Raw genomic sequence first — 12,728 nt, 5'->3', positions numbered from 1 at the left:
ACTTTTTTTGGCTCCACATACCAAAAGGAACCGTACAATTGAGCCATATAATTTTGGCTGTGATTTACGGGTCGAGACACCTATTGAAAAAGACCTTTGCTAGCTTCAAAAGTCATCAGAGTCCCTTCTTCACACCATAAAGCGCCGTCTTGGTGCCCTTTTACGTAGTGGCCTAATAGGTGTGATTCGCATTCCTGAAGGACTAGCTCTTTAGTGCCAGTGTATTCTTTTTCCTGCATCGTCGATTCCCTATACTCTGTTAAGGCAGCTAAAGAATCTTGAGCTACCCTCTCACTCATAAACAGTTTTTGCCTTCCTTTCCTTGTCACGGTCACCTTGACAGGAAACAATATTTTTGCTGAGTACCCATTTTAATATACTCCTTTTTTCAGTCGTCTACTGTGTTGCATCCAAGTTTAAATATATTGCCCCCTTTGTGTTGCTCTTTTTTTGAGCTTCTTCTAATTATTTTTCTCTTGTCTCTTCATGTCCCTCTATCATAATAGATCATAAAAGTAGGGCGTACTTGATGTCAAATGACTCCTTGCAATGAGGCTCTATTTCAAATAGCATTGGGCTTCCAAGCTGTAGAATTCTGCTCTTATCACTGCTTACTGCTATTATTCTGTTCCCCAGGACTCTCCATGTCTTCCTCGACTAACATTCCACCTAGTATGGTTCGCAGCATTTCAGATTTCAATCTTAAAATTTCTTTTAGCACATAATTCATCCTGGGAGATATACCTTTGGTCCACATCAGTTGAACAAATTAGACAAAAGATCTGGATGTTCTATATTACGGTGGTTAGTTGAAAGAAAGCCTGCTGTGGGGACCTCAACCCATTGTTCATTTGCACTAGTAGTTGAATATGCAAGTGGAACTGTGATCATTAATTGTTGATAGGAGGAACCCAAGTTGCTTGTTCTTTTGGGAGGGAGAAGGTGGACAATAGGTGGACAAGCGCAGGAGAAGATAGAAATCTGTCGAAATAGAGGGCTATGTTTGATTGGATTTTGATTGTTTTCTATTTTGTAAAGACACAGTACTATTTAAATGCCACCCAGCTCAGTGACTCACCCAGTGATTTTTTTCATTTAAAAAAAATTATGAAGTGGAATTGTAAAATGAAAAAATATCTGATTTAGCTGAAAATTCTGGGAAATACAGCATTAGTTCCAATTTTGGCAGTATGAATAAAAATAAGGGAACCAGGTTCCAGTTAGTTTCTGCTCACTTTGCCTTATACCTGTAGCCCTTCACTTATGGTGTACCTAAGATTAAGAGGTGACTCCATGTCATTGGGGACAGCATTTTCTCTGTATGGGCTTTTCACAATGGACCTGTCACATTTTGGGATTTGTAGTATCTGTTCATTGCTGTTGAACTAACTGCCTAGCCCCTAAAAACAAAGATATGTAGATGGAAAGTCCTGGAGCTCAGCTTGGTGTCCCTAATGATATTGCCTTAGCTGCTCGACTTACTGGTGCACAATGCAAATAACAACACCTGACAGGGGCAACCACTTACCACGGCCCTAGATGCCTTAAAACGTGTGCAAGAGCCCTCATATCATGTGTGATATCATCATCCAGCCCGACGTTTTAGCTTACCTCACTTTGCATTTTGGAACTTGCAGTTTTGATGTTCCAGAAATGATTGAGAACCAATGTCTCCCATAAGACAAAGTGCTAATGACTAAAACCCTGTCACTGATTTCAGGTCATACACAAGTCGCTGGACTCTTGAGAGCCCCAGATTCACATTTAAACTCTTTAGCCTCGGTGCTTTTTGATTCAGAAATTCCTATGTTCTTTACATTACGTTGCCGTACAACCATCTAAGAACATATTTAAAGGTAGATTTAAATAGTTTAAACGGTGTTTCCTTTTTCTTTTTTTCATTTTATTTTTAGAATTGTGTTTGCAGCTAAAAATATTAGCTAATCTGCATAAAAAGATAAGTACTTAACTTGATGCATACTGATTAAATAATGATGCCTTCGTCTGCATTAAATTCAGTGCAGCTGCAGATGGAAGAATCTTGCAACAATCTGTGCTGTTGGAGAAAGAAGTGATTATTGCGCCGTCGTCAATATAATTTTTCATGGGTTTGATTTATCTTTCATTAGAGGACAATTATCTGAAATATAAACTGAGAAACCTCTTACATAATTTGCTGGTAGACAACTTGGTGAGTCTTAATCAAAGAATTTAATGAAAAGTAACTTAGGAAAAAGGGGGCCTTCATATCACTTCATACCTAACATGATTACACAAGTAAGACCGGTTCAGAAACACATCCTTATAGTCTGGTCATGAATGGTGAAACTGTATTATTGACAGGATTGTGCATTTGAAGAAACAGTAGGCGTAAGTGAAGCGATTTCTCCATGAGGAAAATTATTAGCAATATGCAGAAAAATTATAGCGTAATTGCATTATTGTTAAAGCTTGTGAGCAACATGAAATTTACTAAGAATTATAACCCCACTTTGCGATTTCCATGCTAAATAGGAACGTACCACTACCATTGTAGGAGAAATCCTAAAGGGATACGTTTCCAACTGTTTTGAGAACTGAGCCCAGAGTGAAGAGAGAGAACGCGAGAAGGGTCTTGGTGTTTACATTTTCATGCCACAATGCCAATGCATGGTCGCACGCGGTTCATCTACCTTTGACATCATTCTTTTGTCTTTCTTTTTCCTTTGATCTCTGTCTTCAAACAGTTTCGCCTGAATTTCAGGGGTGATTCGGCTCTATTTTTATTTTACTTGATGTATGTGTCCTAGTTTCCGCAGTGTTGGAAACAGTGAAAACAGGGTGCGAAGGTCACTGCCTCCTCAACATCTACCACAGCATTGCTCAAGGGATGACCTTATTACTTATGTAGCAGATACGGCTCTATCTTGCTAATTTGTTAGTGTGGGGCTGTTGAAACCCGTTTTCATACTACCTGAAAAAAGACCAAAAAAGCTCTTTTCTTTTGTGGACATCCCTGTTAATGATTGTTTGTTTATTGCATTTGATTTGCTTTTAATATTGCCCAGTTATTTAACGGATTCGCTTGATTTGAAGATTCATGTGGTGTTTGTTCATCCGTGCTAGAACGAATTTCAAAGACAGTCAAGCGGCAAATTTTCAGATGCTTTCAGTGGGCACAATTGTTTTTGAAGCAATCTGGGGCCCTAGACAGAGTATTCCAAACCGCAGCGGGCGACTATATCTGATAGCAAGAAACTGGCTGATGAGAATAACAATAATATGGATTGATAGGTAAAAGAGCCTTTTTTGACCTTTGGGGCTGCATGGTATATAAAACATGATTTTCTCTCATAAATGGGGGCGTGACAGTCATGCATAAGTTACAAGTTTTCAGAGAATCGGATCGGAAGCAGATTTCAAACCTCTAAATGTATTTTGTTTGCTTCTTGTGATCCTCATTCCAGCAACCAACTTAAATATGACACATTTTGCTTTTCTTTCGCTTCGCTATGCTTGTTGAATTTAATGCTTTTTTCTAGTTACAAAATTTCATTTTCTCAGTTACACATTCACCTGCAAACCTTTCTGAGGAGAAATTCTGGTTAACTTCCAGTGGCTGAAATCCTTTGTTTACAGTAAGAACCTTGAAGGAAGACCATTGTTTTGTATTGGCACCTCACTCCCACTTGTGATTGGCCCTACGCCACTATATTTTCATTGGTCAATTATTTAATTCCTGTGTACCTCCTCAGATGTACCTTCATTTCCTTTACCAGCACAAGACGTTCTCTACCGGCAGCACAACCAAAGGCAGCAACCACAGAGTAATACATGTCTGGCTTTACATTGATCAGAATCTCCCCTGGACATCTGACATCTGCACTGCTGTGGCCTATCCACAGTTCCCCACTCCTTTTCATTCCTCGTCTATTAGCATGAGACCTTGACTGTCTGCTCCGCTAGAGGTGTGCTGCGACTTTGGCTAACAGTAGCTGTCTCTCCCATGATCCTGGCAAGTTAGATGCTGTTTAGCCTATTGGGGATTCTCTCAGAATCGATGTGGGACCTCTCAATATAACTCCTAGCTAGCTGGGTCCCACAACCAAGTCTATGGCCCCTGCAGCAGCAAGTTTTTTTTTACTGTTTTCTGCATATAGAATTTGTAGAACATGTTCTCATGTAGGCCCATGAACCTCTACTGTGTATTTATGTAATTAATACAGTGATCAAGTTTGGCTGCAGTGAAACAGGCAAGACATGCCAACTTACTGAGAACTCATGACTGCCATAGGTGTAACGTATCTTTGCTGGGATATGTCCAGTTATCATGTCTAATGTGCAGATTTCCTACAGTTGATGCTCTTCTGTACTGGAATGAGAACTGGTCATATATGTCTCAGTCTGTTCAAACTGAATATGCTCTACCTTTGCCAGAATTACCACAAAAGGTAACAGGCTATCAATCAAAAAACAAGGGGTGTATGAAATTTGTGTAATTTGCTTTAGCATAGTTAACACAAAATTACAGCATAATTATGCTTAAATACACAAAATGCAAACCCTTCATTTTGTTCTACATTTTAGTGCAAAATTCATCCTTGCATCAATTTTTGGTGCAAACAAACATTTAAACTAAATGAACAGCAACCTCTCACGTTTAGTTGTTCCCATGTGAGACATGTGTCCATAAATGTGTACAGAAAACTGCATAATTTGCTGTAAATTGTTACAGTGAATAGCATGTAATTGCATGAAGTTGCGTAATGGTGTAATTTCAGGAATTTCGTATGACAAGCGTAGTGCAAAATTCACGCAATTCTGTAAATTCTGCTGGCATAGTTTAGATTTCAGCCAAGCCTTCAAAAAGAAATACGGGTTTATCTAACAGAAAAGGTGCTTATATCATAGTCAAAACCTAGTTTGTTGGGGAAACAGCCTATGTGATTATTAGCATGCAGTGAATTTACCACACACATTTTTTTTACCATGCATATATGTTTGTGTGTGTGTGTTTGTGTGTGTGTGTATATATATATATATATATATATATATATATATATATTACCTAGTGATGGTCACCACTACGTAGTTAAGGTTAGGATCTAGTTTCTATATAAAAAGCGTTTATTTTTTTGTTTGCCTGTATCTTTGGTGCTGCATGACGAATCGTCACAAAACTTTTCAAAAATATTTGCCAGTCACGTCGGCTAGTGTCTGGAAAGTTTCAAGGTGATTCGTCTAAGAGGGGCTGAGAAAAAGGGGGGTCCCAAAACACTTTTTTCTCTCATTCATTTTCCCATAGAGATTTTGAACAGCGATAACACCAAAACTACTGAATGAAATTACACCACATTTGGCAGCAGGGCAGGTCCTGGCCCAGAAAGCAAACTTTTTGTGTTTTGCTGTGAATTGCATAGTTCTTTTTTTGGTAATTAACAGGGGAAAAATTGTAAATATAGGGACACGGTTCCATCACGCATCTGACGTGGACCTCTGCAAATCCACAAGCCATACAGAGGACTGTGACTGGGTGGGTGCAAGCTGTTCAGAAAATTGTGGCCATCATTTTATCGCCCGGCAAGGTTAATGGGCGATGGTTCTTCTTTGAAAAATAGGTACAAGGAGTCAGGGTAGAGGTTCTCTGACCACATGGGGATAATGTATGGGTTTGTGAGGGATGGATTATGAGTTTTAAAAGGTTAAAACCTCCTTTTTTTTTTAGAATCGTGGACCTGCAACTCTGTCACGGTGCTCAGCAGCCCCCCTGTGTAATGCTGTAATGGAGTACCGAACCCTGCAGATGAAAGAAAATATATATATATATATATTTAAACACATACTGTTACATCCACCTATAGACACACTCAGACACTTACACAACGACTTACAGCCCCAGTTAGACATTTACACACCAACTCACAGACCCACTCACAGAATGACACACCCACTCTCAGTCCCACTCACATTCAGGGTTGGCTGGTTAGGTGGTTTGGCCTGGGGTGGTTATAGGGGGTTTGGCTGCAGGGCCTGGTCGTAGGCTGTGTACTGTGGTGATTGGATTAACTTATAGGAATGAAAATTACTTTACGTAAAAAAAAAAAACTGGAATTCACTAAAAAAAAACAAATGTTATAGGGAAGGTATAGTTAGGAACTAGAATTAAAAATACTTGCACCAAAATACACTGAACATCACGATTGTAAAATCCGTCCATGTGTGCACTTCGCAATTTCAGTAAATGTGTATTTGTTAGAAATGGGGTTTCTGGTTGGCTAGGGTATGCACCTAAGCCAGGCAGAACCCACTCACTCCAATCAGGGCGAGGGAGTTACACACTCAAGATAACCACTGCTCACCCCATGGTAGCTTTGCACGAGCAGTCAGGCCTACCCCAGAGGTAATATGTAAAGCGTTTGCACAACATGCACAGCACACATGACACACTATCCTCACCACAAAGGAAATACAACTCCAAGTTATATAAAAATAAACCATATTGTACACAACATCATTATTAGACCAAACACAACTTGTTAGTAATATCCTGCTACCCAAGCAGTTGTCAGAACATCACACAGCACTGCTACTCTGCAGAAAGCAGCAGTAGTCAGGGTAAAAACTGTATCCTGTGAGGCACAGTGGGAATCAGCTGGTGTAGATGTCATCACAACACCTGTAGTGCACATTAATCATGAGACATTCACTACCGGGTACTTGTTAAGTTCCTGGGTCAACGGAACGTTCAGTGCTCCTCCTGTGTGGGGTGGAGCCCAAATCCGGCTTTGCAGGGACAGGACCTCCACCGAGGGTCCCCTTTCACTCTGCGCACTGCCCTTTTAAATGGGGGAGGAAGGTGCACACACCCCTTCCTTCCTAGTGGAGAAGTCTCTCCCTGAGAATTGCTCATACCTCCCCCATGTCACCCTAGGAGCTCCTCCGCTCCTAGAAGGGGAGAAAGCAGTGCTTGGGATGGATGACCCCACCCCTCACTTGGGGGCCACTTTATCTCAGTAACCCCCAGTCGGGCCTGAGGAGGCTTTCCTCCCGTCTGGCAAGGCATTTCTCCTGGAGCATGTAAGGAGCCCTCTGGGGCTCCAGACCGGCACAGCCCCTTTACCTGGCCAGTGGGAGCCCTCGGCATAATGGCTCAATCGGCAGGCAACTTGCTTTTCTCCCTGGTCACGTTAACCAAAGTCATCAGAAGTTAATACCTTCTTGTACCCGGGGTTGCCTCTTGAGGGCCTCCCGCACCCCAAGGACACCACATGGAGTGTTCCTGCCTTCCTCTTTCTCGTGCCCCGGGGGCACATTGGAAAGCCTACAGACATACATGCATGCATATACACGCGCACACACACATATATATATATATATATATATATATATATATATATATATATATATATATATAAATATATATATATATAAAACACCAACATTGTCAGACATCCGAGGCTACTAATTCAGTAGCGGTCCAGGCGTAGACCTAGCCATCCACATATTATTGCCAACAATCCTCCTGTTACATGCAGAAAGTTCCCGGACACCAAATGGAGGTCCAAAAAACTTTTATTCACCAATGCTTCCTCCCAGAACAACGCGTTTCAGCCATAGCCTTGATCAATAAAAGTTTTTTGGACCTCCATTTGGTGTCCAGGAACTTTCTGCATGTAACAGGAGGATTGTTGGCAAATATATATATATATTTCGAAACCAAGTCCCGGAATGCAGGTGCTCCACACAGCGGTCCTGGATGGGTTCTGAGAGACCCTAATATAACCTTAGACACTCCTTCAAATATCAGGAGAACCAGGACACCTCCAATATGAAAATTCAATTTATTTCAGCACAAAGATATATATATATGTATTTATATATGTACATATTATGTCCACAAGTTCACAAGTAAATTTGATTATGTTTGAGAAGGGCTTTCTATCACATGGGTATCTGGGAAGAATAAACAAGGGCCAACTGCCAACTACACCTAGTCATGTGTCCTAGGAAACATACTGCAGGCACTAAGTGGTTAGGACAAGAAAATGTCAACTTTCTATAGTGGTATTTTCAGAATTGTGACGTAAAATCTGACTTTACCATTAAAGCAGGTTTTAAATTACAAATCTTTAGGCACCAAGCATGATATTCTTACCAGCTCTCAAACAAATGTTATCACTTATTAATTGTAGTAAGGTAGCCTGATGTTATCCTATGGGACAGGTAGGCCTTGCAGTAGTGAAAAACAAATGTAACAGTTTTTCATTTCCAGTATATGTAAAACTTACAAGTGCATGCCCAACTTTCGAAATACATTGCACTTTGCCCTCTGGGCTGTCCAAGATCTACCCTAGATGATATTTACATGTCTTAACAAGCATTTACAATGCAATAGGTCGCTCAGTTTCTACATTTAGAGCTATTGGTGTTGTAAATGTATAACTGGTCTTTTCTTTCCACATAAATTGGTCAGCCCTGCTTTATTAGATTGTTTTTAGTATCGTTTTCTTGTAATTAATTTTTTATGTGGGTGATGTGTGAGGGATTGTTACTGATATTTTCAGGGAAATAATGTGTTTGTTTTATGCAGCATCCACATAAAAGTTTCTTTGAGACCAAAACAGAACCTAACATATGAAAAATGGGAGGGTGTCATTGAGTTTATTTGCAATAATATTAGTGAGTTGCTGCTGTGTTACAAGTATTGAAAGCACACATCACTATCCCTTATGTTTGGAAGGTATCGGAGACAAGAAACGTAAATCTGCTCTCAAAATATATAGCGCAGACTAGGCAAAAAAAAAAAATAAAATCACCCTTTACCCGTCTGAGTGACTCTTCTCATTAAGCACTTGTAGCCTAGACATGCAGTACCCTACAGGCCATAGGATCGAGTCCAGAAAAGACCAACTACTCCTTCCGGCTCCAATGGTCCAAACTAGAGCCCCTCAAAAACCATATGAGAAGGATTGTGTTAATAAAATGCTACAGTCCTCGTTCAGAACTACTAGCTGAGATCTTCTATCTCACACAGTTATTATGGAAGGAGTGTGTGCATTAATGTGGATAAAATATACGTTCAAAATGCAGAAATAGACAAGCCCATATCGCAAAGGGGAGCCTAAAGCAATGGTGTGAGTGAGTAACTGGTGGGCCAGCATGTACACACACTTATATGCGTAATGCCACAGACAATGATTGTAATATTCGTAGAAGGGTTTTCAATTCCTGATCCAGACAAAATGGTGGCCAAGAGGCTGTGGTAGCAGAAGCGTGATACACAAAGAAGATAAGCTAACACACAAAGATAGTTGAAGGCGAGACTGAAGGCACACCTTTTCTTGTCGCTCCTGATGGGCATGTCAGTTCCTCGGAGTCCCACAGATGGGTCTTCCTTGGTGCGGGTGGATATTCCTGGAAAGCAATTGCAAATAGTATACAATCCTTTAGGACCGATATCACTGTTGGTAAAGTATGAACAAATTGTAATGATCCTCGCGTTATCACTCCATCACAGGAAGTCAGTGTACCCTCCCTGGCACATCAAACAAAGCAACAAAAATAACTGTTTTCCCCTCTGTCAGCCTGCTGCATGTTTATGAGCTGGTAGTCATGCAAAGCACTCCAATACCACTGATCGAGTTTGCGCTGCTTTAAACTTAATGTGCCATGGCCGCCAAGGAGCGTGAAGGGGGGAGACAGAAAAAAAACATAGTGCACACACACAAAAGTATATGTCCAATCAAGCAATAATCCATGTAACAGGGTCTGTCTGCAAAGCGATAACAAAACCGCCCCAAGGCGGGACAAACATAAAGAATTCACAAATGACATCAAGGGATTATTGAGAGGCAAGCATGAGGAAGAATGAAAGTAATGGGTGAGAGATGGGCGTGGTTAAAGCCCACAGAATAGATTGAAACATGTTGAAAAGCTGCGCTTGCGCGCTGCTATGTTCAACCTAAAAAAAGTTTTGGGTCTGGCAAAAGGTTTATTTTGCCAGGTTAAAATCATACTTTAAAAATGCCAACACACAGGCTGCATTGGCAGGCCTGAGACATGTTTAAAGTTCTAATAAGTGAGTAGCACAATCAGTTCCGCAGGCCCACTAGTCACATTTAATTTACAAGCCCTGGAGACATGTAGTGCACTTTACTAGTGACTTACTAGTAAATTTAAAATATGCCATTTGGGGAGAAGCCAGTGTTCCCGTGTTTTAATGAGGGAGCACAAGCACCTTAGCACTGGATAGCAGTGGTAAATTGCACAAAATACTACGTCCAGCAAAAACAAGATCAGCAAAATATGGACAAGGAAGACAAAAATAATGGGTGAAGATCACCCTAAGGCTGACAGTTCAAACAGTTGGTAATGTGCACATTCTAGTATTATAAAATGTGGAAATGTCTGATGTGATAGGTGTCTTCTAGTTTGTTATCTATACAAACGAAAACTCTAAGGTTTTTCATTCACGTTCACATGGTTCCCATCTCTTATGCTCTATATAAATTAGACACCTAAGAGTTTGATGAGCGGGTTACACCATCACAAATGTGACAGATACGCTTTCCATCTAGATACAAGTGCCATAGAATATAATGCACCTGTATTAGGGCGGACAGTATATCAGTCATGTTTCTGATGAAGTACCCCTTCCACCAAACTCTAATCGAGACCCTTGATTGGTACAATTATTGATCTTAACCATTTTTGTTAAATTATTAAATGTGCTGGATTTAAATCCTCTCCACATTATGAACCTAAGATGTGGACTGTTCATGCTTGTCTATGTCCGTCGTGAAGCAGCTCGGCTTTAAAGAATATGTACTGCACACAACACCCTAAACCAACAGTCTTCTCCCAGCCGGCAAATTCCAGATCCCAGAGTTGTAACTAGGCAGCTGATATCTATGCTAAAGTTATTCATCTCATTTATAAGTAATTTCTAAACAATCTAGTTGAAGCATATGTGCTTGTCGATATTTGGTGAACTACCATGGAGAGTATTCCAGACAAACCTAGTTGTGTCTTGGAACTTGTCACTGTTGCCAGATAGTTACACTTGGTATACACCTTTAAGTAGTGAAGCATCAATCGTTTTTATTCTACAGGTCACATGCAATCCAATATTCTGGGTTCCGTATGGTGCATCATGATCCAGTTATTACCATGTTCAAATATCCCCCTTTAATTTCCAACGAGGGGTGGGGGGGGTTCTGTTTAACAAAGTTACATTTGAGCCACTGACACAGACCATCCAGGTTTTGCTGACAATGGGTGGAAGACATTTATGCAATTGCACGATTTTTTAAATGTTCTTGCCGGTATCTTGTATGAAAATTTCCCCTGTCGCTTTTCTACCCTTCCTGCAAAATAATTGCTGTTCAAACTAGTCTCCATAAAGTGGAAATCTCACTCAGTTTTACACAGACAAAATTTGCAAAATGTAAAATAGAGTGGGATCCTTCATTGTACAAAAAATGGAAGTGGTCAGCCAGTTTTGCGCTCTCTTGCAAAATTAGGCAGTTTGCAAGCCACGGACAGCTGTTGATTTGTACTATAGGACAGAATATGTGTATCGTGAATGAAATGTCACAGATGACAACCTGAACCTGTCCGTCTGACAGACTTGTACCCTCTCATCTACAGGTCACAGAAACCAGAACGGGCCCTCTTGGCTGCAGTAACTATGACAACCTAGATTCCGTCAGCTCTGTGTTAGTGCAAAGTCCTGAAAATAAAATACAGTTGCAAGGTAAGTGGTTGCAGATGTTATTAATCATGAGTTATCCTTGAGCTCCCATCTGCCTAATTCTGAAACAAATGTTTGGGCGTGTGTGTTTTTTGGCCGCATTTAGTAATGATTATAGTCTCTGCACTTCCGATGGGGTGGAACAGGGAAAGAAACCTCCAACCTACACGAAGACAATGCAAGGCATATAATAAGTTTGAAATAATGGCTTTAAAATGCCTACCTTGAATCACTAGTGTTTCTTGGCATGTTTCACACAAGTGCTACTCAATGGTGATCTCCAAAATATATGTGTTGCTTCTCCAATCACAACCATGCTGAGTAACAATGAAACTGTGGTCAGGCATGGCTGAGCATGGCTGAGCATGTCAACTCCATGGACTGTCCGTGATCATGCACAAAAATGTCAGTGCACGTCCGACAATAAATTAAATATATCCAAAGGCTCAAGCCCCCGTCCAGTTTTCCCTTGTTTTTTTAGCTACGTTTGTGATTTATAAGTACTTGTAATTACAACTATACATGCTTATAGGCACTTGCTTTTCTAGGATCCATGTGATTCAAACCTATGCTGATATCAGTATTTCTCAGTCCCACAGGGAAAGGTTCACTCGTTACTTAATGCCACAGTGTCATTTCCAAATATATTTCGTTGGCCAATATCCACATTGATATGTCACGTTATCCAGATCCACATTAGTGTCCACGTTACTTTGAACCACAGTGAAATGTCCATGTTACTCAGATTTACATAGAGATTTTTACTTTTTATGTAGAGCCACACCTACATTTCCCCATGTCGAGGATATCAACATGAACATTTTAACGTGCTGTTCTTTCCGTACCAACCACTATGTTACTGCTAAATGCTGGTCACAGTGAATAACTCCCTATATCCTCATGATTGCTCAAAGAAAGGGTACCTTCTCCCATTAGTCACGATGCTACTATTCACGTAATATTTATGTAAAAGATGGCTGGTCTCTTCATAAGAGGG

General features: G+C 40.5%; 1 protein-coding gene across 1 annotated transcript in view; it reads left to right on the top strand.

Moving 5' to 3' along the window:
* The window catches only part of BRINP3 (BMP/retinoic acid inducible neural specific 3), a 932,759-nt gene that overhangs the window by 606,678 nt on the left and 313,353 nt on the right, over positions 1 to 12,728 (top strand). The window contains exon 5 of the mRNA XM_069231092.1: positions 11,629 to 11,734. Coding sequence (XP_069087193.1) covers positions 11,629 to 11,734 — 106 coding nt within the window. The remainder of the gene's footprint in view (positions 1 to 11,628; positions 11,735 to 12,728) is intronic.

Source organism: Pleurodeles waltl, chromosome 4_2 (genome assembly GCF_031143425.1).
Source record: "Pleurodeles waltl isolate 20211129_DDA chromosome 4_2, aPleWal1.hap1.20221129, whole genome shotgun sequence".
Taxonomy (NCBI): domain Eukaryota; kingdom Metazoa; phylum Chordata; class Amphibia; order Caudata; family Salamandridae; genus Pleurodeles; species Pleurodeles waltl.
This window is presented reverse-complemented; position numbering and strand designations above follow the sequence as displayed.